The sequence below is a fragment of the Haliotis cracherodii genome, unplaced genomic scaffold (genome assembly GCF_022045235.1).
Source record: "Haliotis cracherodii isolate W230 unplaced genomic scaffold, xgHalCrac1.p SCAF_3, whole genome shotgun sequence".
Lineage (NCBI taxonomy): Eukaryota > Metazoa > Mollusca > Gastropoda > Lepetellida > Haliotidae > Haliotis > Haliotis cracherodii.
The window spans coordinates 16,694,169-16,721,482 of NW_027266286.1; the positions used below are offsets into that span (position 1 = coordinate 16,694,169).

The 27,314-nt window shown below is 37.7% G+C and overlaps 1 protein-coding gene across 1 annotated transcript; it reads right to left on the reverse strand.

The window, feature by feature from the left end:
• Positions 1-7,308: 7,308 nt before the first annotated feature.
• On the reverse strand, positions 7,309-22,899 carry LOC139474997 (uncharacterized). Its single transcript, XM_071258202.1, has 3 exons — positions 22,621-22,899; positions 9,953-10,612; positions 7,309-8,098 (listed from the first exon to the last, which is right to left on the reverse strand). Exons 1-3 carry the CDS (start codon positions 22,805-22,807, stop codon positions 7,389-7,391), a joined length of 1,557 nt encoding a protein of 518 aa, XP_071114303.1. The 5' UTR covers positions 22,808-22,899; the 3' UTR covers positions 7,309-7,388.
• Positions 22,900-27,314: the final 4,415 nt, after the last annotated feature.

Genomic DNA, 27,314 nt, shown 5'->3' on the forward strand with positions numbered 1-27,314 from the left:
AGCAGAATATGTCAAACATCCCCTTATTTATAGTAAACAATGTAGCATACCAATATGTCTTTCTGTTAGGTGCTCTTGTGTGAATGAATGATGCTATTTTTCTATTAAGTTTCTTAAAACAGACTTATTTTTCACTCATATAACTTTCAAATAATTATTTTGTCCCCTCAGGAACTGACTCCTGGCTGTTATACCCAAACTGGTTTGCCATTTGATATTGTCTGAACACTTTTTTTCAGCTTTTCACATGCCTGATGTTGACTGGGGAGGTATATGTGCACTCATGCAGAAGAAGTAGGAGTTTCGACATCGAATTTGGCATTTGGAGAAGCTGATCCGAAGTCCGGTGTTGGCAGTGTGTGATCGACAACCCTTGTTTTGCCTTGCTGCGCTTTATTACCTTGCAGAAGTTGTGGAACTTGGACATGTAGGTACAGTAAGTACATTTAAGAACTCCAGTCCACTTGAGGCCCCTCTGTTGCTCACTATCAAGTGCCATAATAAGATGACCCTCATGCACTAGACATTTCTGACAGTGCTCCCTTAATGCCTCACTGTGCAGTTTTTTAGTTTGCAAACATGAAGTAAGGGCTATACACCAGTCCCAGAACCTACTTAGATGAAAATAATATCCACTGGCTCTTTTGGAATGTAACATTATGGTTCTGAAATCATCTGTAAAGAATGTGATAGTGTTCGACAAAATTAAATTATCTCCCCTGTTTAGTAAAATGCATTGTATCTTTCATTCCCCTATAAACCCATAAATTATTGGAGAGAAACACTATTTTAAGCTGGTATTGCATGACACTGTTAATTGTGAATAAAAAGAATTACATTTATGTCAGAATAAGCTGTACATTTTCAAAATTATATGGAATTTTAACTTTGTTTCATTGAAACTGGCAAATAACTGAAATAAGCAAGTTTAGCCACCTTGAAACATTAAACAGTAAGAATGTTTGATGTCCTGTGAGTATTTTAAAGTCTTAACTAAATAAATCAATAGAGTTAAGTGTAATTTCCTTCCATGCTGTGGTTTCAAAAAGCTTTTTACTACTTGAGGGTCCATTTCAATTTCTCGGCTTTAATAGGCGGTATGGTTGACTGGTCAGTGTTTGAGATTGCTGTTAACAATGCACCCCTTTATTTCCTATTTTCTGGTAAAGTTCATTATCCAGCCTTACATATATGATGACTTTAAAGCTGCTTAATGTGTCCCTTGCTTATTGTTGGCCTGAATTCCATGCTCTCTGTCCAATTTTGAGATTTTTTTTCTGATTCCTTTCCATGTGTACTTATGTCATCAGCCTATATCATAGAGGATTATACTTTTGATTTTTGGAGTATATGAAAGCACAAACATTTGTGATAGCCCCTCCATAGATGATTTACCAAATGCTGACAGCCATTTGAGTGTTTAATTATATAAACAATGGATGGTGTAAGTTCGAGCAATCTCAAACAATATCAATCGCATCATGTCATGAGTGTCAAAACCATATTCCATGAATGTAGCAGACTCTGCTATGTTCTGATGATGTCAGCAAAGGAAGGCAAACAACAGACCACTACTCAATTTTAAATATGTATTGTAACTGGTTTTGAGGTTTAAAGATTTGTTCAATATTTTTAGTCGAAAAAATAATTTAGGGTGATATGATCTATGCAGCCTCAATCATTTATAGAATTGACCCCTGACCACCATCTTTTATGAAATATAAATGAACTTCCATGGTCAGTGCATGAAGGTAAAAACTTCTTTATTAATACAGAAATACCTTTTGTAAAACATTGATGAAGTGTACATCATTAAACTCTCACAACTCTTTCTGTGCATCAAAACTATGTATTCTGGTGCCATATAGACATGCTGGATAGGAACAAGTAGTGAAGTTTAATCCAATTTCCATTTTTTTTCTGAGAAGCTACATATATATACAACATATAAATCACAGATTTGACAAGTGCAAATATATTCTGATTTGTCTACAGGTTCTACTACACCAAATCAGTACCAGTTTGGAGAGTGCGGTTTTCGTAGTGAGCCTTCAGCGCAGATCAAGAGATATCTGCAGGCTGTGATTGGAGGATATTCTGTAAGATTTTTATGTCTTTCAAATGTACATCCATCCAGTTATTAAAACTGACCATGTTTTTCTATATTTAGTACTGTCTTTTTCAACATGATGACTTATGCTGAATGTGACCACAGCTATTTTCAAGTAGGTGGCATTTGGTGCGAAACTGGGGGTGGTGTGTTTAGCTTCCGGTACTCGGAAAAGGAGCTGGCTAAGCTAGTCATTTTTATTTTTTTTATTGCTGCTCTAAGGCCAAACTGTGCACACACGTACAGGTAATAGCTGTTGAATGCTTAGTTATTTTTAAAAAAATCATAACGTTACTATAGAAGTCTATGGGAAAACATTTGGTTGTGTGTAACCTAAAGTACGAAATGTCTTAAAACAAAAAGGCATATAAATATATAACCTTTTCGTTTCTGGGAATTTCATACTTTACGGTGTGCATTTCTTTTGGAGGTGAGTACATAGAAGCAAGATAAGCTCCATGAGGGTGTCACTCCAGGGTTGTGATGACTTTGCAGTTTAAGTTGGCATTATACCACTGCCACAAGCTAATTGGCATATCATTTCATCAGACTTTTCTCTTGTTTGTCAACAAACATGCTTATCTGAAATCACAGCAGTCCAGCTATATGAAAACCTTTCAGTGTGATGGACAGATTGTTTTGCATCATAAAGATATGCTACAATATCTTCAACAGTGAGGAGACAGACAATATATATATGTACACATAAATTTGACAGTATCACAAGGTAACTATAGTGCTTTGACATCGCACTTGATTTAGAGATTGAAACAGTAAACCTTTTTTGGACCACAAATTATTATGCAAATTATTATAAACAAAGGATTGACATGCAAATGGAAATAGATTTTCATGTTTCATGATATTTTTTAGTGAATGTGAAGACTTGAGTATAAATGAGTGAGTGAGTTGGGATCACCTCTGCTTTAACAGTATTCCAGTTACATCACGGCGTGTCTGCTTAATGTGGGAGGAAAGCCCGAAGCGATGCAGGTCTCAGACGCTTAACACTCTGGTGAAACCCACGAGCACGGGTATGGTGCTGACAAACCTAGAAACATATTCGGGGCGAACCAGGATATCTGGTTATGAGTGAGTGAGTCGGGTTTAACGCCGCTTTTAACAGTATTACAGTTATATCGCGGCGTGTCAGCTTAATGTTGGAGGAAAGCCCGAAGGGATGCAGGTCTCAGACGTTTACCCCTTCGGTGAAACCCAAGAGCATGGGTATGGTGCTGACAAACCTAGAAACATTATCGAGTCAAACCGGGATTTGAACCCACAATCATAGGGATGCAACTCTGCACAGCCTCTTGGGCCTTAGATGACTGGGCCACCTGTGCACACGAAGAGTGAAGAACGACACCATTTCTCCATTAAGCATTAAGAAAATACGTCTGAATACAAATAATTTGCATAATAATTTGTTGTCCAAAAAAGGTTTGCTGATTCAATCTCTAAATCTATCAAGCTTCTAAATTGCATATTACATAACTGCCTTATTTACTAAGTATTGTGGAGAGAAAATACACTTGAAGTTCAGGCTGTTGGCTTTCTTCAAAGGAACATAGAAACACCATTTATGAAAGGCTTAAAGGGCAACAACACTCAAACTTTGAAAGTAGAGTAGAACACGGATATAACAAACTGTTAAAAAATCCCAGATTTATCTCCTATATAATATCATATAAAATTTACATATTGAAATATGGATGGTTCCTTCATGGATTCAAAATTTGCTTATAATGGACTATAATCTTGACTTGTTTGACTGTGTTCAGTGCTAAGTGGCATCTGGTGATGACTAACCATTAAATCGGTGCTGGTGAAATAACTTAGAGTTGAAGTATTGTCTCCCTTTAAGGCTTGAGCATTTGCAATGACAGGACAAAAAATATGAGAAAAACGGTAGCGGCAGTGGCTGGAAGTCGACAAATATGGAACACTTGGTGTTCACTGTTCAATGCTTGAAAAAGAAACACTTGTCTTCTGGAAGTCAATTCCAAAAAGGACAATGCTGAATGACTCAATACAGCAATGTTTGGCAAGAAATGGTAAAATTATTTCTTTCTTTATAAACAGTACATGAAATGAAATGTTGTAAAATATAAGGTTTAAAAGGAGTAAAATGAGATCCACATGGATACACATATGTCCAAGAGTCAACATCGATTGTACACACCAAATTTTAATCAGATGCTCTGATACATTGTTTGTGAGATCTATTCCGCACCCAGTAACTCACCAGGACTCACTCGCATAAAATGATCTTAGTGCTACGACAAACATTACTTCCTTACTTTAACACAAACATACGACAGTTGAAGAGCAAAGATATTACCTATAGGCTGAATCATAAAAACCTATATCCCCTGTATACATATACCGGTAGGCTGAATAAAAAACAAACTATACTCCCTATACACATATAGGCTAAATAAAAAGCAACTATATCCCCTATATACATATAGGCTGAATAATAAAAACCTCCCCTATAAACATATAGGCTGAATAAAAAAACCAAACTATATTCCCTATATACATATAGGCTGAATAATAAAAACCTATATCCCCTATAAACATATAGGCTAAATAAAAAGCAACTATATCCCCTATATACATATAGACTGAATAATAAAAACCTATATCCCCTATAAACATATAGGCTGAATAAAAAAACAAACTATATTCCCTGTACACATATAGGCTAAATAAAAAACAACTATATCCCCTATATACGTATAGGCTGAATAATAAAAACCTATATCCTCTATATACATATAGGCTGAATAAAAAAAACCTATATTCCCTGTATACATGTAGGCTGAATCATAAAAACATATATTCCTATATACATATAGACTGCATAAAAAACCCTTTATACGTTTTGGCTGGATCATAAAATCCTGTATCTCCTATATACACACAGACTGCATAACAAAAACTTATAATTACGTTTTGTAATAGCAATTTCAAAAGTAGTTCTTTGTTTGCAAAATCTTAAAACATATGAGCAAAAGTAACAATAAATATTTGAGGCCAGTAAAAAAATATCATACATATATTTATGATTATGTACAAAATCGATTTTAACAAAAAATATTCTTGAACTCTATGAGACTGCTGTTGGAAGCGAAAGAATACACATTGGTCAAGAAAGAAAAATGTAGGTTTGTGAAAGACTGCATAACAAAAACTTATAATTACGTTTTGTAATAGCAATTTCAAAAGTAGTTCTTTGTTTGCAAAATCTTAAAACATATGAGCAAAAGTAACAATAAATATTTGAGGCCAGTAAAAAAATATCATACATATATTTATGATTATGTACAAAATCGATTTTAACAAAAAATATTCTTGAACTCTATGAGACTGCTGTTGGAAGCGAAAGAATACACATTGGTCAAGAAAGAAAAATGTAGGTTTGTGAAACAAACTTGATTGACAGATTGACAGATTAAATGAGAAATGTATAGTCTATAATGAAACATTTTCAAGAGAAGAACAAACAGCAAGAACCAAAAAACTTCATAATTGACTACCATATTCGATGCAATAAGCGCCCAGGTCGCTCTCTAAATTAGAAATGGGGGCTCTTATTAGAATATTATTTTGGTGAAAAAAAAACGGAGTTGAAAGATAAATTTCGTGCTTTATGCTGACTGCCTGAAGTGTTTATGTACGATAGATATATTTTTCCAGAATTAAATGTCCACAATTAAGGGTGCATATAACACACCAGTGCGTAAGTTTTGTGTTCATTGATCAATCGGAAGGGGTGCTAATTGGGATTGTTCACTAGCCAATATCTAACCAAATGTCGCCGTGGGCGATTATTAGAGCGTGGCGCTTATATCATGTCGAATACGGTATCTGTCATAATCATGTCTTGTCAGTATGAAACTCTGTCTCACAACAGTTTTGTCAAAGTGTTATGTTCACTGCAGTGAAATATCAATTATGTTCATAATTTGGAAGCCATTTTCACAAATTTGTGGTCACTAAAATTCACGGATCCACGGAAGATTCTCACCATTGAGCAGTGAAATATCAAATGTTAGGCTGAAGAAAAAAAGAATTGGTTCTCAGGCAATGACTTTTGAAAATCTACTGTGGGCGTGTGTTTTCTTTTTTTTTTGCTTGTTCAAACTAGTATGTAACCAAATAAACAGTTGTACCATCAACCTGGGAAAGTGCCTCCCTACATAAATAAACATACAAACTCCTATTGCCGCCATGACCATAACACCAGATGTGAATAGAAGCAGTGGGCATGTAAAGGGAAGTAACTGTGTGCTATATTGGATCGGATTGTTTTTAAGTATTTGAATTATTTTTTTTAAATTTTAAAATGGAAATAAAAATGAAACGTGTGGCAAATTTTGGGATGATGAGGGCGGTGCCTGAGAACCAAGACTATTATTTTTTGGCCTTATGTTCACTGCAATGAAAATATTAATATTATAGGGGAATCGAATATCAACCCTGAATCATGAAATCAGTTCAATCTGTTAAATCCGGAAGTGAATTACATATTTTCAACAGCCTCAAGCATGCCTGCATGTTTTTTTTCCTGGGCAGATGCTCTATCTTCAGTGCTGGAACTTATATAGGTTATATATGTATAGGTATACCTTTGAGGTGGCTGTGTTCTGTTCTGACGGGGTTAACCTCTTTGGTCATGTGGACAAGGCGTCTGACCTGTCATCAGAAGGTCCGTGGTTCGTATCCCATCACGGGACTCGGAAATTTGAGGGCCGCTACATTGACGCCCAGCGTGGGGCTGAGCACGTTCATATTAAATTTGAGCAAAATAAGCCTCAGTACCCTACTATGCGGCCCGGGACGTGCCTTCTGCTGACGGGGGAGTAGGTAGCAGGGCGTGGAGTCATCCCACAGATGACATCCTTACCTTGTCAGCTTGCTGACGGGGTTAACCTCTTTGGTCATGTGGACAAGGCGTCCGACCTGTCACCAGAAGGTCCGTGGTTCGAATCGCATCACAGGACTCTGAAATTTTATGGCCGCTACACTAGGTATGCAAATTGTTTTTGGTAATGTTATTTTTTACAGGTCTGCATAAAAAAAATAATTTCATAATTTATTCTGTTTTAATTTTTAAAATTTTTAATTTTAAATTAAAAAAAATTAAAACAGAATAAATTATGATTTTTTTTTTTATGCAGAACTGTGAAAATTGACATAACCAAATTTATTAATTTTTTTTTTAAATGTAAACTAATTAAAATAAACTGTTCCCTCAGATTGGAAAAGGCTTTCAAAGTTTTATTTTCTTGCAACAAGGCTCAGGACCTTTGGGATTGTTTTGATAAAATTCCATAAGAACATGCAACTGATCCTTCAATGACTTCACCTCCATACTTAGAACATCCACAGAAATCCTCTGCAGCTCATCTTCAACCATTTGGTCATAGAGGGCTGCTAGAGTTGTCTCCCCTGAAACCCCTGTCCTGTACGGCCAAGTGAGGATGAAGAAAGTGATAAAGTGTACACATTTTAGCTTGTTAAAAGGCTGGCATTTCCCATTACAACTAGGCCATGCCGGTTCAAACAAGTTCTCCATTACTTCCATTTTGTCTTCTGGAAGAGATTTGCAAATATTCGTCACTTTTTCAAATATGACAGTTTCTTGGAGAGCTTTGATCAAATGTTGGATGAGACATTCATGTTTTTCAGCCACATCTTGTGGGCAGGTGATGTCCAGCTGGGTGGTCATTATTGTCACATGGCCACTAATTTCAGCCAAAACTTGAATCATGTCCCGAGCAGCCCTGTCGGCAAGGGCGTCTACGGACAATGTTTCCTCTAGTGTTCTGTCTGTTTGAGTCTTCAATTTCATCATAAACTCTGGGACTGCTGGATTGAACAGAACCCGCGCGGTTACACTCATGTTGCTTGACAGGCGGAACAACAAAAGGGGATGGCTTTCTTTCTTGCGTGACATCACCATCAAGCCTCGGGGCTTCCCTGAAAGATGCAACATTGTGATAAGTAACTACCGTTATCGATGTAATAAGCGCCCAGGGCGCTCTCGAACTTGAAATAGGGGGCTCTTATTAGAATATTATTTTGGTGAAAAAAAAAACAGAGTTGAAAGATGAATTTTGTGGTTTATGCTGACAGCCTGAAATGTTTATATATGACAGATATATTTTTCCAGAACTTATTTGCCCATAATTAAGGATGCATGTAACACACAAGTGTGTATTATAGATGAATAAATAAGTGTTTTGTACACTGATCAATCGGAAGCGGTTCGAATTGGGATTGTTCACTAGCCAATATATTAGCAAATAACGCTGTGGGCGTTCAACTTGGAATCCCCATGGGGTTTGCTTTGAGCAATATCATAGAATACCACTGATGGGTTTCACACATTAGCTGTTCAAATCAAAGGTGGTTGCTGTGATTTGATACCTCTGATTGACATATGGGGGTCCGCTTTGAGCACTATTACAGCAATACCGCACAGGGGCATTTCAGATGGGCCTCACACATTGGCTGTTTAAATCAGAGGTGGTTATTGTGATTTGATACCTCTGACTGACATATGGAAATCCACTTTGAGCTCTATTACAGCAATACCGCACAGGGGCATATCAGATGGGCCTCACACATTGGCTGTTTAAATCAGAGGTGGTTATTGTGATTTGATACCTGTGACTGACCGTGGCATACCAGATGGGCTTCACACATTGTAGAATGAAACTTGTATCTACCATAAGGCAATCCCAACTTAACATAAAAATGTTACCAAAAATTGCACACATAGATGGAGTTGCAGTTATTGAAGTACGGAGTTGCGTTTGAGACAGAGGGAGCAATATTTAGCTATATCATGACGACCTGTAAATAATCAAGTCTAGGCCATTCGAACCAGTGACTGGAAGCATGAACAACAATCCATGTAAGATGAAACAGAATCAGCCATGGCGAACGGGGTGGAATATGCCACTATGTCCCCGGCACCCAGCACGAAAGAGGCGACGGAATTGGACAACCCGGGTTAGAAGTGATCACAGCCATCAGCAATCCATGCTTGTCATAAGATGTGACGAACAGGAATGGGTGGCCAGATTCGGTGACTTGGTTGGTGCATGTCATCATATCCATAGTGTAGATGGATGCTCATTTCAGTCACCAGATTGTCTGGTCCAGACCAATCTCATTAAAATCAGACCTTAGTTCTCGCTTCCGCTAAACAAAGAACTGAGGACATCCCATTACGGGTCATGTCAGACTGACCTTGCGCAAACTTTGACCAACCAATGGAATGACCAATCAGAAGCGATTTCTCGTGCTTTACGGCACTAATTTCAAATTGGCGATTATGCTTTAAAACATATTTTGACAAATTCTCGATTACAAATTTGAAACCTGAACAAAAAAACATTCTGGAATGGCTAATAGATTGTCTAGATTGTAAGGATTCAGTCGTTAAAGCCATAACTAACGTCTGGAATACCCCGTGTCACCCAATCACATTCCGACTGTCACTTTCATAATCTGGTAAGCGACGCTCTGATTGATCGGATGAAAGGTCATTCTGACGTGTCCCCTAATGGGATGTCTTCAGATCTTTGTTTAGCTGTAGCGAGGACTAAGATCTGATTTTAATGGGATTGGGTCCAGACTTGATTATTTACAGACCACTGTCAATATTGTAGTGTGCGGTGTTAAACAACAAACCAACAGAATCAGCCTATCTTGACCTGGAATCCAAACAGGCTACCTGTGTTCAAATTAAGTGAATGTGCTAAATGGTAGTTAGGATCCCAACATCCCTGTCCATCTGTGGAGGATACTACACAAAATAGTCACCTGTGTCCTGATCGATCTCTTTCATTGCTTTATAGATGAGGTCCAGGGGCACCCAGTGTGGTGGGTACTTGAACCGGGCTGTGTCGAGGATCAACACCAGGTCCTTCCCAGGGTGATAGCCTCCAACTGGAGAGAAGTGGCCTTCCCCGGACTGGTCAAGGGCTGGACGAGAATAGGACAGTACAACGAATGCATCATCCCTCTTTGTGTAGTTTCTGATCAGTTCTCGGAACTCCTCAACAGACATCACACCCTCTTCCATCCTCGTTGGTTCAACGTCGAGAGAATTACATCTGGCCCCACAGACAAATTCGTCAAAATTGATGCCTTGCTGTTGCACGACTTCTAAGGGCACACAGCAGTCGAGCATGTTCTCATGATACCATCGCCATACCCCTTTCCAAATGCGACCGGGGTCAATGTCAAGGGCATTCAGGACCATCACCATAGTGGACAGTCCACAAAACGCAGGCTCATCCTGAGTCCGAAACTGTGCAGCAAGCTTGAAGTAACATTCCATATTCCCTTCCAAAATGGCCCCCTTGAAGAACTCCTTGCCATCCTCGGAGGAGAAAGAGATGCAGGACTGCGGGAGGACTTTGCGGTAGAAGTGCTTCATTGGCGGCAGCGCCCTGTTCCCATCAGGTGGAGCCATAGGGTCTGTAAGGAGAAAAGAAGAAACACGTCACAGAAAGGCAATGCTTTTCAACTGAGTTCTGGATATTTTTCAAGGTCACAACTTGACGTCCAGAATGCAAAATGTAGAGAATGGACACAGAAAAAGAAAATGCTGTGTCCCCAGGAGTGAGTGAATATGGTTTTATGCCGCTTTTAGCAATATTCCAGCAATATCACGGCGAGGAACACCAGAAATGGGCTTCACACATTGTACCCATGTCGGGAATCGAACCCGGGTCTTCTGCGTGACGAGCGAACGCTTTAACCACTAGGCTACTGTGTCCAGAGGAACGCACAACAATATTCATTGGACCAACAGTGCATCAAGAGCAGATCAGGGCATCTGTCACTTCACGCTTCAATCATTATCACTGTCCACACCATCACTGATTCATTCCAGGCTCTAAAGTAATGATCTAAATGTACAGTACACTACACCATTTCATTACTTTACAGAACCCTCATCTTGTCTGCAAGGACCCTTTAAATTTATTGTTGTGGACCCCCACTTTAAGCAAAAGGCACCAGTTCATCTGTGCAAAGTTTATAAGAAATATTGAATGGACTTGAATCATGCTGCAGAAAAAAAGTGACGGACAGAATCCATTCCTAATCCCTCTCCCACCTCTTCAAAGGAGACTCAAGTTGAACTATAGGTCTCATATACCTTCAAAGGAGACACAAGTTAAACTATAGGTCTCATATACCTTCAAAGGAGACACAAATTATACTATAGGTCTCATATACCTTCAAAGGAGACACAAGTTAAACTATAGGTCTCATATACCTTCAAAGGAGACACAAGTTATACTATAGGTCTCATATACCTTCAAAGGAGACACAAGTTAAACTATAGGTCTCATATACCTTCAAAGGAGACACAAGTTAAACAATAGGTCTCATATACCTTCAAAGGAGACACAAGTTATACTATAGGTCTCATATACCTTCAAAGGAGACACAAGTTACCGGTAAACTATAGGTCTCATATACCTTCAAAGGAGACACAAGTTATACTATAGGTCTCATATACCTTCAAAGTAGACACAAATTACACTATAGGTCTCATATACCTTCAAAGGAGTCACAAGTTAAACTATAGGTCTCATATACCTTCAAAGGAGACACAAGTTATACTATAGGACTCATATACCTTCAAAGTAGACACAAGTTATACTATAGGTCTCATATACCTTCAAAGTAGACAATAGTTATACTATAGGTCTCATATACCTTCAAAGGAGACTCAAATTAAACTATAGGTCGCATATACCTTCAAAGGAGACACAAGTTAAACTATAGGTCTCATATACCTTCAAAGGAGACACAAGTTAAACTATAGGTCTCATATACCTTCAAAGGAGACACAAGTTAAACTATAGGTTTCATATACCTTCAAAGGAGAAACAAGTTAAACTATAGGTCTCATATACCTTCAAAGGAGACACAAGTTAAACTATAGGTCTCATATACCTTCAAAGGAGACACAAGTTATACTATAGGTCTCATATACCTTCAAAGTAGACACAAGTTATACTATAGGTCTCATATACCTTCAAAGGAGACACAAGTTAAACTATAGGTCTCATATACCTTCAAAGGAGACACAAGTTAAACAATAGGTCTCATATACCTTCAAAGGAGACACAAGTTAAACTATAGGTCTCATATACCTTCAAAGGAGACACAAGTTAAACTATAGGTCTCATATACCTTCAAAGGAGACACAAGTTATACTATAGGTCTCATATACCTTCAAAGGAGACACAAGTTAAACTATAGGTCTCATATACCTTCAAAGGAGACACAAGTTAAACTATAGGTCTCATATACCTTCAAAGGAGACACAAGTTAAACTATAGGTCTCATATACCTTTAAAGGAGACACAAATTAAACTATAGGTCTCATATACCTTCAAAGTAGATCCAAGTTAAACTATAGGTCTCATATACTTTCAAAGGAGACACAAGTTAAACTATAGGTCTCATATACTTTCAAAGGAGACTCAAGTTAAACCATAGGTCTCATATACCTTCAAAGGAGACACAAGTTAAACTATAGGTCTCATATACCTTCAAAGGAGACACAAGTTAAACTATAGGTCTCATATACCTTCAAAGGAGACTCAAGTTAAACTATAGGTCTCATATACCTTCAAAGTAGACACAACTTATACTATAGGTCTCATATACTTTCAAAGGAGACACAAGTTAAACTATAGGTCTCATATACCTTCAAAGGAGACACAAGTTAAACTATAGGTCTCATATACTTTCAAAGGAGACACAAGTTAAACTATAGGTCTCATATACTTTCAAAGGAGACAAAAGTTAAACTATAGGTCTCATATACCTTCAAAGGAGACACAAGTTAAACTATAGGTCTCATATATCTTCAAAGGAGACACAAGTTAAACTATAGGTCTCATATACCTTCAAAGGAGACACAAGTTAAACTATAGGTCTCATATACCTTCAAAGGAGACACAAGTTAAACTATAGGTCTCATATACCTTCAAAGGAGACTCAAGTTAAACTATAGGTCTCATATACCTTCAAAGGAGACACAAGTTAAACTATAGGTCTCATATACCTTCAAAGGAGACACAAGTTAAACTATAGGTCTCATATACCTTCAAAGGAGAAACAAGTTAAACTATAGGTCTCATATACCTTCAAAGGAGACACAAGTTAAACTATAGGTCTCATATACCTTCAAAGGAGACACAAGTTATACTATAGGTCTCATATACCTTCAAAGGTGACACAAGTTATACTATAGGTCTCATATACCTTCAAAGGAGACACAAGTTAAACAATAGGTCTCATATACCTTCAAAGAAGACACAAGTCAAACTATAGGTCTCATATACCTTCAAAGGAGACACAAGTTAAACTATAGGTCTCATATACCTTCAAAGGAGACACAAGTTAAACTATAGGTCTCATATACCTTCAAAGGGGACACAAGTTAAACTATAGGTCTCATATACCTTCAAAGGAGACACAAGTTAAACTATAGGTCTCATATACCTTCAAAGGGGACACAAGTTAAACTATAGGTCTCATATACCTTCAAAGGAGACACAAGTTAAACAATAGGTCTCATATACCTTCAAAGGAGACACAAGTTATACTATAGGTCTCATATACCTTCAAAGGAGACACAAGTTAAACTATAGGTCTCATATACCTTCAAAGGAGACACAAGTTATACTATAGGTCTCATATACCTTCAAAGTAGACACAAATTACACTATAGGTCTCATATACCTTCAAAGGAGACACAAGTTAAACTATAGGTCTCATATACCTTCAAAGGAGACACAAGTTATACTATAGGACTCATATACCTTCAAAGTAGACACAAGTTATACTATAGGTCTCATATACCTTCAAAGTAGACAATAGTTATACTATAGGTCTCATATACCTTCAAAGGAGACTCAAATTAAACTATAGGTCGCATATACCTTCAAAGGAGACACAAGTTAAACTATAGGTCTCATATACCTTCAAAGGAGACACAAGTTAAACTATAGGTCTCATATACCTTCAAAGGAGACACAAGTTAAACTATAGGTTTCATATACCTTCAAAGGAGAAACAAGTTAAACTATAGGTCTCATATACCTTCAAAGGAGACACAAGTTAAACTATAGGTCTCATATACCTTCAAAGGAGACACAAGTTATACTATAGGTCTCATATACCTTCAAAGTAGACACAAGTTATACTATAGGTCTCATATACCTTCAAAGGAGACACAAGTTAAACTATAGGTCTCATATACCTTCAAAGGAGACACAAGTTAAACAATAGGTCTCATATACCTTCAAAGGAGACACAAGTTAAACTATAGGTCTCATATACCTTCAAAGGAGACACAAGTTAAACTATAGGTCTCATATACCTTCAAAGGAGACACAAGTTATACTATAGGTCTCATATACCTTCAAAGGAGACACAAGTTAAACTATAGGTCTCATATACCTTCAAAGGAGACACAAGTTAAACTATAGGTCTCATATACCTTCAAAGGAGACACAAGTTAAACTATAGGTCTCATATACCTTCAAAGGAGACACAAATTAAACTATAGGTCTCATATACCTTCAAAGTAGATCCAAGTTAAACTATAGGTCTCATATACTTTCAAAGGAGACACAAGTTAAACTATAGGTCTCATATACTTTCAAAGGAGACTCAAGTTAAACCATAGGTCTCATATACCTTCAAAGGAGACACAAGTTAAACTATAGGTCTCATATACCTTCAAAGGAGACACAAGTTAAACTATAGGTCTCATATACCTTCAAAGGAGACTCAAGTTAAACTATAGGTCTCATATACCTTCAAAGTAGACACAAGTTATACTATAGGTCTCATATACTTTCAAAGGAGACACAAGTTAAACTATAGGTCTCATATACCTTCAAAGGAGACACAAGTTAAACTATAGGTCTCATATACTTTCAAAGGAGACACAAGTTAAACTATAGGTCTCATATACTTTCAAAGGAGACAAAAGTTAAACTATAGGTCTCATATACCTTCAAAGGAGACACAAGTTAAACTATAGGTCTCATATATCTTCAAAGGAGACACAAGTTAAACTATAGGTCTCATATACCTTCAAAGGAGACACAAGTTAAACTATAGGTCTCATATACCTTCAAAGGAGACACAAGTTAAACTATAGGTCTCATATACCTTCAAAGGAGACTCAAGTTAAACTATAGGTCTCATATACCTTCAAAGGAGACACAAGTTAAACTATAGGTCTCATATACCTTCAAAGGAGACACAAGTTAAACTATAGGTCTCATATACCTTCAAAGGAGAAACAAGTTAAACTATAGGTCTCATATACCTTCAAAGGAGACACAAGTTAAACTATAGGTCTCATATACCTTCAAAGGAGACACAATTTATACTATAGGTCTCATATACCTTCAAAGGTGACACAAGTTATACTATAGGTCTCATATACCTTCAAAGGAGACACAAGTTAAACAATAGGTCTCATATACCTTCAAAGAAGACACAAGTCAAACTATAGGTCTCATATACCTTCAAAGGAGACACAAGTTAAACTATAGGTCTCATATACCTTCAAAGGAGACACAAGTTAAACTATAGGTCTCATATACCTTCAAAGGGGACACAAGTGAAACTATAGGTCTCATATACCTTCAAAGGAGACACAAGTTAAACTATAGGTCTCATATACCTTCAAAGGGGACACAAGTTAAACTATAGGTCTCATATACCTTCAAAGGAGACACAAGTTAAACTATAGGTCTCATATACCTTCAAAGGAGACACAAGTTAAACTATAGGTCTCATATACCTTCAAAGGAGACACAAGTTAAACTATAGGTCTCATATACCTTCAAAGGAGACAAAAGTTAAACTATAGGTCTCATATACCTTCAAAGGAGAAACAAGTTAAACTATAGGTCTCATATACCTTCAAAGGAGACACAAGTTAAACTATAGGTCTCATATACCTTCAAAGGAGACACAAGTTAAACTATAGGTCTCATATACCTTCAAAGGGGACACAAGTTAAACTATAGGTCTCATATACCTTCAAAGGAGACACAAGTTAAACTATAGGTCTCATATACCTTCAAAGGGGACACAAGTTAAACTATAGGTCTCATATACCTTCAAAGGAGACACAAGTTAAACTATAGGTCTCATATACCTTCAAAGGAGACACAAGTTAAACTATAGGTCTCATATACCTTCAAAGGAGACACAAGTTAAACTATAGGTCTCATATACCTTCAAAGGAGACAAAAGTTAAACTATAGGTCTCATATACCTTCAAAGGAGAAACAAGTTAAACTATAGGTCTCATATACCTTCAAAGGAGACACAAGTTAAACTATAGGTCTCATATACCTTCAAAGGAGACACAAGTTAAACTATAGGTCTCATATACCTTCAAAGGGGACACAAGTTAAACTATAGGTCTCATATACCTTCAAAGGAGACACAAGTTAAACTATAGGTCTCATATACCTTCAAAGGGGACACAAGTTAAACTATAGGTCTCATATACCTTCAAAGGAGACACAAGTTAAACTATAGGTCTCATATACCTTCAAAGGAGACACAAGTTAAACTATAGGTCTCATATACCTTCAAAGGAGACACAAGTTAAACTATAGGTCTCATATACCTTCAAAGGAGACAAAAGTTAAACTATAGGTCTCATATACCTTCAAAGGAGAAACAAGTTAAACTATAGGTCTCATATACCTTCAAAGGAGACACAAGTTAAACTATAGGTCTCATATACCTTCAAAGGAGACAAAAGTTAAACTATAGGTCTCATATACCTTCAAAGGAGACACAAGTTAAACTATAGGTCTCATATACCTTCAAAGGAGACAAAAGTTAAACTATAGGTCTCATATACCTTCAAAGGAGAAACAAGTTAAACTATAGGTCTCATATACCTTCAAAGTAGACACAAGTTAAACTACAGGTCTCATATACCTTCAAAGTAGACACAAGTTAAACTATAGGTCTCATATACCTTCAAAGGAGACACAAGTTATACTATAGGTCTCATATACCTTCAAAGGAGACACAAGTTAAACTATAGGTCTCATATACCTTCAAAGGAGACACAAGTTATACTATAGGTCTCATATACCTTCAAAGGAGACACAAGTTATACTATAGGTCTCATATACCTTCAAAGGAGACACAAGTTAAACTACAGGTCTCATATACCTTCAAAGGAGACCCAAGTTAAACTATAGGTCTCATATACCTTCAAAGGAGACAACAGTTAAACAATAGGTCTCATATACCTTCAAAGAAGACACAAGTTAAACTATAGGTCTCATATACCTTCAAAGGAGACACAAGTTAAACTATAGGTCTCATATACTTTCAAAGGAGACACAAGTTAAACTATAGGTCTCATATACCTTCAAAGTAGACACAAGTTAAACTATAGGTCTCATATACCTTCAAAGGAGACACAAGTTAAACTATAGGCCTCATATACCTTCAAAGTAGACATAAGTTAAACTATAGGTCTCATATACCTTCAAAGGAGACACAAGTTAAACTATAGGTCTCATATACCTTCAAAGGAGACACAAGTTATACTATAGGTCTCATATACCTTCAAAGGAGACACAAGTTAAACTATAGGTCTCATATACCTTCAAAGGAGACACAAGTTATACTATAGGTCTCATATACCTTCAAAGGAGACACAAGTTAAACTATAGGTCTCATATACCTTCAAAGGAGACACAAGTTATACTATAGGTCTCATATACCTTCAAAGGAGACACAAGTTAAACTATAGGTCTCATATACCTTCAAAGGAGACACAAGTTATACTATAGGTCTCATATACCTTCAAAGGAGACACAAGTTAAACTATAGGTCTCATATACCTTCAAAGGAGACACAAGTTAAACTATAGGTCTCATATACCTTCAAAGGAGACACAAGTTAAACTATAGGTCTCATATACCTTCAAAGGAGACACAAGTTAAACTATAGGTCTCATATACCTTCAAAGGAGAAACAAGTTAAACTATAGGTCTCATATACCTTCAAAGGAGACACAAGTTATACTATAGGTCTCATATACCTTCAAAGGAGACACAAGTTAAACTATAGGTCTCATATACCTTCAAAGGAGACACAAGTTATACTATAGGTCTCATATACCTTCAAAGGAGACACAAGTTATACTATAGGTCTCATATACCTTCAAAGGAGACACAAGTTATACTATAGGTCTCATATACCTTCAAAGGAGACACAAGTTAAACTATAGGTCTCATATACCTTCAAAGGAGACACAAGTTAAACTATAGGTCTCATATACCTTCAAAGGAGACACAAGTTATACTATAGGTCTCATATACCTTCAAAGGAGACACAAGTTAAACTATAGGTCTCATATACCTTCAAAGGAGACACAAGTTAAACTATAGGTCTCATATACCTTCAAAGGAGACACAAGTTAAACTATAGGTCTCATATACCTTCAAAGGAGACATTGAACAAAAAAACACAGACTGATCCTCACTTGCTCCTGGATAACCGTCTGCAACTAACTGTGTCTAAATCTTTAGTCTACTGTCATAGGGACTAATTTAGGACAACCGTTGTCCATTATGTCCCAAAGAACATTTAAATCCAAAGGCTAATTATGACAGAGTCTGTTTCTTTTGTGTTTTTCGTTTGTTCTTTAACCCCTCTCTCAGCAATACTCCAGCTACACGACGGCAGTCGGTAAATAATCAAGTCTGGACTAGACAATCCTGTGATCGACATCAAGAGCATCAATCCATTTTGATACGGTGACATGCACCAACTAAGTCAGTGAACCTGACCATCCGATCCCGTTAGTCACCTCTTACGGCAAGCATGGGTTGCTAACCCGAATTTTCACTGGTCCCTGATAATGTAACCTACTCACGTTATTATGGAACCAACTCGTGTTTATCTCTCTCATGTATGCAATTGATGTTATTTTTAATCCTACTGTATATATTCTGTACCATGACCTTGGCCTATACTGACTCGTTGCAATTACAGTAAAAAAAAAAGAATTTATCTATAAATTGTGTCTACTTTGTAGATAGTTGATCCCATATCACACAATGAATTATGAATGACGCATATGCTGCAGCATGTTTGCTGATAGCATTGATAATGCATGATAAAATCTCATTAGCATAATAGCACACCATTTAATATTACATTTACCTGAATCATACTTACAAATTTGATGTGGTGTCCACTAATTCTCACAACATACTTATGTACTAATAGCATATTTCCCAGATATACACTTATCTCTGCTTATAGATTAACCTGTTTAGTAACCGTGAGACAATGTATGTGTTTTAAACATATTTATTTCACAGAATGTGTGACACTGGATTGGTAAACTAGTAAGGACTTATGTGACTACCACTACAGTTGTCACACTTTGTCATCAGTTATAATGTACACTCAAGCAGAGCTCTACATAGGCTTTTGGTTATTTGGGTATTTTACCTATGGGTTTGATTTTTATTGGAGGGTATTTGAATTTTTCTCCCCACCTTTTTCTTCACATCTGGGTTTTTAACTTGAAACCTGTTTCGTAACAATCACTGTAAATCATTTAAAACTATGTGAATACCAGGGCGATATTTGCTAATATATTGCCAGTGAACAACCCTATAATTAGCACCCCTTCCAATTGATCAATGTACACAAGACTAATGCACACAATGCACCCTTAATTATTGGCAATTAAATTCTGGAAAAATACATCTGTCGTATATAAACATTTCAGGCTGTCAGCAGAAACCACGAAATTTACGATCTTTCAACTGTTTTTGTCTCACCAGAATAATATTCCAATAAGAGCCCGTTATATCTAATTTATTTCGTCGAATACAGTAGAAGTATACCTGTCTGCGTCAGCCTGTGACTCCCTCTCCAAGAAGCCATTTTTTGTAACAAAATTAAATTAAGATTTTGGTTTTCAGAAGCTGAAAAAGATATGATCAGTCTCAATGTAAAAGGGAGCTGGGATTAACTTTCAAAACTAAAACTGCTTATTATTTAGCACTGGTGAAAGTTCAATGATGGATGAAACTTCTTCTTCTAGCTGGCACACTTTAATTCCAAAGGGCACATCTCAACATCTCTGAGTGCCCCGTGGCACCCTTGACAAAAGATAAGCCACAATAAAGGCTCTTCAGCTTGCCTGAATTACGAAGAAATAATGTTTAAAGCAGAATCGCCCAAAAGTCAAAGACAGAAGTTTGGAAGAACACTAAAAAAATGCCAAAAACATGAAATATGTTATTATCACAATTAAGACATGTTTTTGCAGTATTTTTATGATGCTAGCAGATATGCATGAGTAATGGGTAATACATATTCAATGGCATTTTTAAAGTCGGATCAGAATTCTGTGAGCAATTTTTAAAAACACCACAGTTGAGATTATTCAAATGATGTGTCATACCCATTGTCCACATACCAGTAGGGTTTTTGACATTTCAGAGGAGATGTCAAAATATAAAAGGTAACAACCGTAGATTTAAATCTTAACGAGCGGTAAGCGCCATACAGCTACAGCTGGGGTTACCTCCCTTGCACAGCACATGGCCAACCACCGAGAGCCGTGCTCTTGTATGAAAACACATGGACCCAAGTAAAGAAGGTTTATTAGAAGTTCACTCTTCTTGTTGATTCACTTTAAAGTTGACACAGCAACTTACAACAACTGACGGATAACTGACGACATGCCGCAACCAATGTTATTTTCAAAGTGAGGCCCAAGGAGATACCATGCCATTGTTTAACATCGATACCATACTCAGACATAGCTAAACTGACTCTGAACCGAACAGTCCTTGTTTTGTCGCAGAATGCTAGGCAGGGAAACAACAAGTACCATCTCATTGCGACTCTTGGCATGATCCAGAGGATCGAACCAAAGACCTCCTGTTCTCTGGGCAGACACTCAATCCACTAGACCATGGAGGTGGTTGCAACAACAAAGCTCGGGGCAGTCGGGTAGCCTAGTGGTTAGAGTGTTCGATCGTCACGCTGAAGACCCGAGTTCAATTACCAACATGGGTACAATGTGTGAAGCCCATTTCTGGTGTCCCCTGCCGTGATATTGCTGGAATATTGCTAAAAGCGGCGTAAAACCATACTCACTCACTCACAACAAAGCTCACTTGACTTTCACTGAGGCGAGCTGAAAGGGACATTATCTGTCCCTGTATGTTTTAGCTCTACCTAATCAGGAATCCACAAAGGGATCAGTAACATTTACATATGTGAGGGTCCATGAGGACTTGAACCTGCATACTTCTACTGGTCAATTCTGTAGTAAGGTGAGGTGAAATGGGGTTTAACGTCGCGTCCAAGATTATTGCACTTATATAGCGATGTATGTGTGTGTATTTCTGTGGCTGCTTGTACTAGTCCTGACTGATGCTGATTTATAGTGCTAGCTTACTGAGATACCATGCCGCAGTTTAACATGAATACCCTACTCAGACACAGTATACTGGCTCCGAGCCGACCAGTCCTTGTTTTAGCCCCTTAATGCCGAGCGCCAGACAGGGTATCAACAAGTACCATATTTTAACGTCTTTTGGTATGACGCGGACGGGGATTGAACCCTTGACCTTCCGGTCTCCGGGCGGTTGCTCTACCACTAGACCACACAGGCGGTCTAATTCTGTAGTAAACACAGTTGAAAATAAATATACTGTAAATCTTGAAATTAAAGCAAGCATGAAGTAAATGCGCAAATTACAAGTGGTCTTTGCTCACATTGTTTAAACATTGCATTTATATCCCAAAACGATTATCAACAATAAGATGGCCTCACTTAACATTTTGGATAGCAGAAATACCAACATTACTGTTTATTGAGCATCACTTGTAACCAGTATATGACAATGTCGTTCAATTGCACTTGGACATCCTGTGAATTGTCACTGCTGAGGTCAAGAGTCCTACTCATGTGTGTCTATAACTATGCATCAATTAGCCTTGGTGAGTGAGTGAGTTCGGTTTTACGCCCCTTTTAGCAATATTCCAGCAATATCACGCCGGGGTACACCAGAAATTGGCTTCACACGTTGTACCCATGTCGGGAATCGAACCTGGGTCTTCGGCATGATGAGCTAACGCTTTAACCACTAGGCTACCCGACCGCCCCCAATTGGCCTTGGAGTTTTCCCACTTTTATCAAATCGTGTTGATATATTTGATAGAAAAAAACACTATTATCTATATAAAAACGATTATCTATATAAAAACGATTATCTATATACACGCTATCATCGAGTTCCTGTGGAATTACGATGTACAGGTAAGTCTCGACATAGTCCTACGACTGTTTTGTGAACCGGGGACCATGCTGGGACCGATAAAGAAATAGCCACACTTACCATTGTGTAGATAACCCGACTTACCCATTTTGAAGTCAGAGGACGATTCTAGAGGGCGGTTAGCTAAGGATACTCGATTCAACAAGCTCCTTGCTTGAGTGTAGCACCGAAGCTGTCGTATCGTCGTACCGGTAGTGTTAATCTCCCAACATGTCAACGTCAGTGACTTCTTGGTCAATATATGATGAGGTAAAAGCCCAATATACCTCATTAAAGGGGAGTATAAATTACTATGATACAACAAAACACCACAGTCCACATAAACCGTGATATACCACACTGCCACAACGCTGTCACTCGCGGTCAACTTATGACCGAATTTATAGTGGGATCATAACAAGGAACTCCTGGCAGCGATGTTGCGAGCCATATTTTTCTGGCGCTGTGGATGAACAAGCTCCTCCCAGCGATAGTTCGCGGGGCTCTCTACACCGAGAGTGTAGCGAAGGTGTCACGCGCTGGGGAGGAGCTTATGTAGGGAATGTCACCCACGTATGGTGGCCGAGAGGGGACATCGCTTTCTCGCTTTCTCGCGGTTAAGCAATATCCCCTCTTGACCACTATAGGGGCCGCATGTGATATCTGCTGCAACTGGGAGGTAATGTTGAACTTTTCTCACCATTTACTTAAAACATAATTTAACTGTAGAGAGGTGATTTTAAAACAATCCACCGATGTAAAATGTAATTGATTTATTTATGGCCCTATTCAGTTGTATGTGACCATCACGCCGAAAGCGCGTGGCAGATCATTGCAATACGTTCTTAATAAATCAGGTTAAAATCTAAATATATACTTTTCAAAAGAAGTTAAGAAGACTATGGTTAATTAATCATGGCTGATTGTTTTACAAAAATACAATCTTATAATTGTGGGTGTTCTATAACTTGTTTTCGGTAGTATATCATGTAAAATCAATGTTCTTTTTGACATTTGATGTATGTTTAACTTGAATTGTGTTTCTTGTCTTGTCTACAAATATATGTACTTGCTTATAGTAATTTGATAAACACCGCTGTGAGTGAGTAAGTAAGAATGGTTTCACGTCGCTTTTAACAATATTCCAGTAATATCACGGGGAACACCAGAAATGTGCTTCACACATTGTGCCCATGTTGGGAATCGAACGGTGTCTTCGGCTTGACGATCGAACGCCATAACCACTAGGCTACCCGACCGCCCAATCATTGCTGTGTGAGGCCTTTGATGTCACTACTGCCTCAATTATTATAATTGAAAACCTCCAAACAAAATAACAATTTCTAAATTGGATCATTTTCTTGTGAAATTGTGTGTGTGTGTGTGTGTGTGTGTGTGTGTGTGTGTGTGTGTGTGTGTGTGTGTGTCCGACTCATTGTCTGTGTAAAAAGGTAGTAGATAACTACATAACTCACACCAGAACGCACAATTGTTAACCATACAGTTTAAATGGATAGAGAATTGCTACATAAATATGTATATTCCTGCCTTAGCCTATATACTATAGTTGGATATCTAGTCTCTCCCGACGGGAGAGTGTAACTTTATTTTACAAGCACTTTATCATTAAATTTAATTCCCGAAGACAAATTGATCGAAAGTCATTATAAGAAACGAGTTGTTTTAATTTTTTTTTATTTACAACGCATTTCATTTCTATTGTCCAAAGAATGGGGTTACGGGTTAATGACGCTCTACATTGTGTACATTAATCAATCGGAAGGGGTGCTAACTAGGAGATAAACATACTGTGTTTTCAATGTAGAGCTACATTACCTGTAGATCTAACCACGCTAAATTGAATTTGGAACCGAACGCGCAGCGTGAGGTTTCAAATGTTAAATTTAGCGCTAAATTTAACATTTGAAACCTCACGCTAGCGCTAAATTTAACATTTGAAACCTCACGCTGCGCGTTCGGTTCCAAATTCAATTTAGCGGGGTTAAATCTACAGGTAACCTAGCTCTAAATTGAAAACACAGTATGTTTATCTCCTAATTGTTCACTAGCCAATATATTAGCAAATATCGCCGTGGGCGTTTATTAGAGCGGGGCGCTTATTACGTCGAATACGGTAATTATACTTTACATTTATATCTCAGAAATGACTGTTGGTAAGACGGCCTCACTGAGCACTTTGGATAGCGGAAATACCAACTTGAATATAAAACCAATCAACTATCCATTTCCACATTACGGTTACTGAGAACAATATGTCATCCAAAAACTAGAAATGGACATCCGGTAGTATTACCATTGCTTGGGCGATGACTTCCACTTTAATGACATCTACTCCGCAAACAGAATAAACATTGATATAAGCGTTGTTTTTAGGAAAAGACTAGTAAGTACTACTCAGCGCTACTGAGCGGTGTTATTTACTATTTGTTTTGATAACTTGGTCTTGGGGCGGGGGATCCAATAGCTAAATAGGGCCATAAATCAATAGGGCACATATGTCTGTACTGTTAAATTAGATAGTGAAAAAAATTCAACATTCCGTCCGTATGTATGATTTGAAATGGGACTAGAAAAGTCTCACCTCTCTTTCAAATGATTAAAACCCACATCAGCGAGAAAGCGAGAAAGCGAGAAAGCGATGTCCCCTCTCGGCCACCACCCGTGCAGCATAAAAATGTACCAGAACGGTTTGTGTTGTTAACACCGCAAATTAATCAGCAATATTCTTGCCATATGACGGCGGTCACGCAATTGGGAAACGATGACATGCATCAACCAAGTTAGCGATCCTGACCACCGATCCCGTTATATTTCCAAAATCCAACAGTCTCTTACGAGAGGTGACCTAATAAACAGACTAGATCTACGGTTATTCTTGTCGGGTCGATTGTCAGTCAGAATATATTTCTGTTTCTCGAACATTTGAATTATTGTTTAATGTTTGTTGTTTAACGCCGCAGTCAATATTCCAGCTAGAGTACAGTCTGAATCCGACAATCCAGTGATTCACACCATGAGCGTCGGTCTACACAATAGGGACACGATATACGATGACTTGCATCAACCAAGTCACTAAGCGTGACCACCTGATTCCATTAGTCGCTTCTGACCACAAGCATAGTCGCCTTTTACGGCAAGCGTGGGTTGCGGAAGACCTAAACCTTGAAATCCCCAGTGAGCTTCGAAAGGAGTCGGGTGTTTGAACACCTATTGGAATTAAAAGGAATGCATAGGAAATACTTTATGATCAAGTATTTACTGAGGTATCAACTTTTGAATTCGTTCTTGGAGATGTCTGCAAATCCGATCATATAGCATTTATGACAATGATACTCGTACATGCCTATACACAATGATCATGTTTTAAAGGTGTAGGTTGCTATGGAATAAACACCTAAAGTTAGTACATATCCGGTCATAGCATGTGTAACAAATTGACATTAATATACCTTTTATAATATATGATCCATAATTATCCGTCAGGATACTAGCATCTTAGACAATAAGCATTGTACATGTATACGCATGCGCGGCGTGAGTCCCAGTAAGCCGTCAGCCTGTACAGACGTCTTTTAGTATCTCAGTAAACAGTGATTAACCAAACCCAGCGTTCGTTTATGCAGTTCTCAGATATGAACAAGTGTTTTGAAGTTTTAAGCTTCTTTTCAACCGCGTAACTAAGGACTTTATGGAATATTTAAGAAATACATATGTCAACCTAAAACAGCCAAATATCACACAATTTCACTTGTCTCCATCTTGGATGCAAAGCGTAACTATTTCAGCGGCGTGCGATAGTTGGATAAACATTCTGCGGTAGCGTTGCGGAATTGATCAGGAACCTTCCCTCGCTATCCATGTTATTCATGTCCGTGCTATGGTTCTCTTTGGGTAGCCAAGTGTCGCGCATGAATGTATTAACGACATTTCCAGGTACATGGGCCTTTTAGTCTCCAGGGCCAACTTGCACAAAGCGATCTTAGTGCAAAGATGATCGTAACTCCCATACTTTAACATAGGCTTACAATAGTCGTAGCAGTAAGATCGCTTTGTGCGAGTGGGCCCTGGGCCGGTTCCACAAAGCGACCATAGCGACCATAGTTAAAGGTTATTTAACATGGACTTACGACAGTCGTATCCTAGGCTAAATGCAAGAGTGCTCATCTTTTAGGATCTCACAAAAGCAGTAAAAGTGTTATCCAGTAATTAGTATAGCACACCCCACCCTCCAGAAATTCCTCTCAGTATGGAACTAGCCACAGGATGTATCAGGTTACTATAAACTAGGGTACTAAGTCACCTGATTCACTAGGTAGTTTAGCCAATACAATATAGAAAAGAAAATATTTTTAATATCTTGAGACATAACTAAAAAAATAACAAATGACATTTTGTTCATATGTGAACATTTTTGTTTTCGTAATTGCATTTGATATCTATATAGTTTTTAATCTCCTGGTCTCCTTTGGTGTGTATATTCTACTTTTCTTTGGTAAAACAATGCACATATTAATCTTTCACCGTGCTTATAATTACAAACAAAATGGAGGAGGACAGTCACTGGTGCTCTATCCGATTATCACGCATCCCCACATTTTGCCAAGGAGTATATATCTATACTACTCAAAAGAAGTTAAGGATCACCCGATTTTTCATATTGGTAAAGTTAATCTGTCTTGGCATGAGAGATTAATTATAGTAATATGAAGAAATCAGGTGATCCTTAACTTCTTTTGAGTAGTATATGAACAAGAACGACCGGAATATTGGTGATCCTG

What these genes read in the sequence shown, in the direction of transcription:
- LOC139474997 (XM_071258202.1), bottom strand. Translation starts at nt 22,807, where the DNA reads ATGAGGTATATTGGGCTTTTACCTCATCATATATTGACCAAGAAGTCA. An exon ending in GTCCTCTGACTTCAAAATGG is followed by an intron (nt 10,613 to 22,620) that starts GTAAGTCGGGTT and finishes TTCTCCTTACAG; the next exon opens with ACCCTATGGCTCCACCTGAT. An exon ending in AGAGATCGATCAGGACACAG is followed by an intron (nt 8,099 to 9,952) that starts GTGACTATTTTG and finishes TGCATCTTTCAG; the next exon opens with GGAAGCCCCGAGGCTTGATG.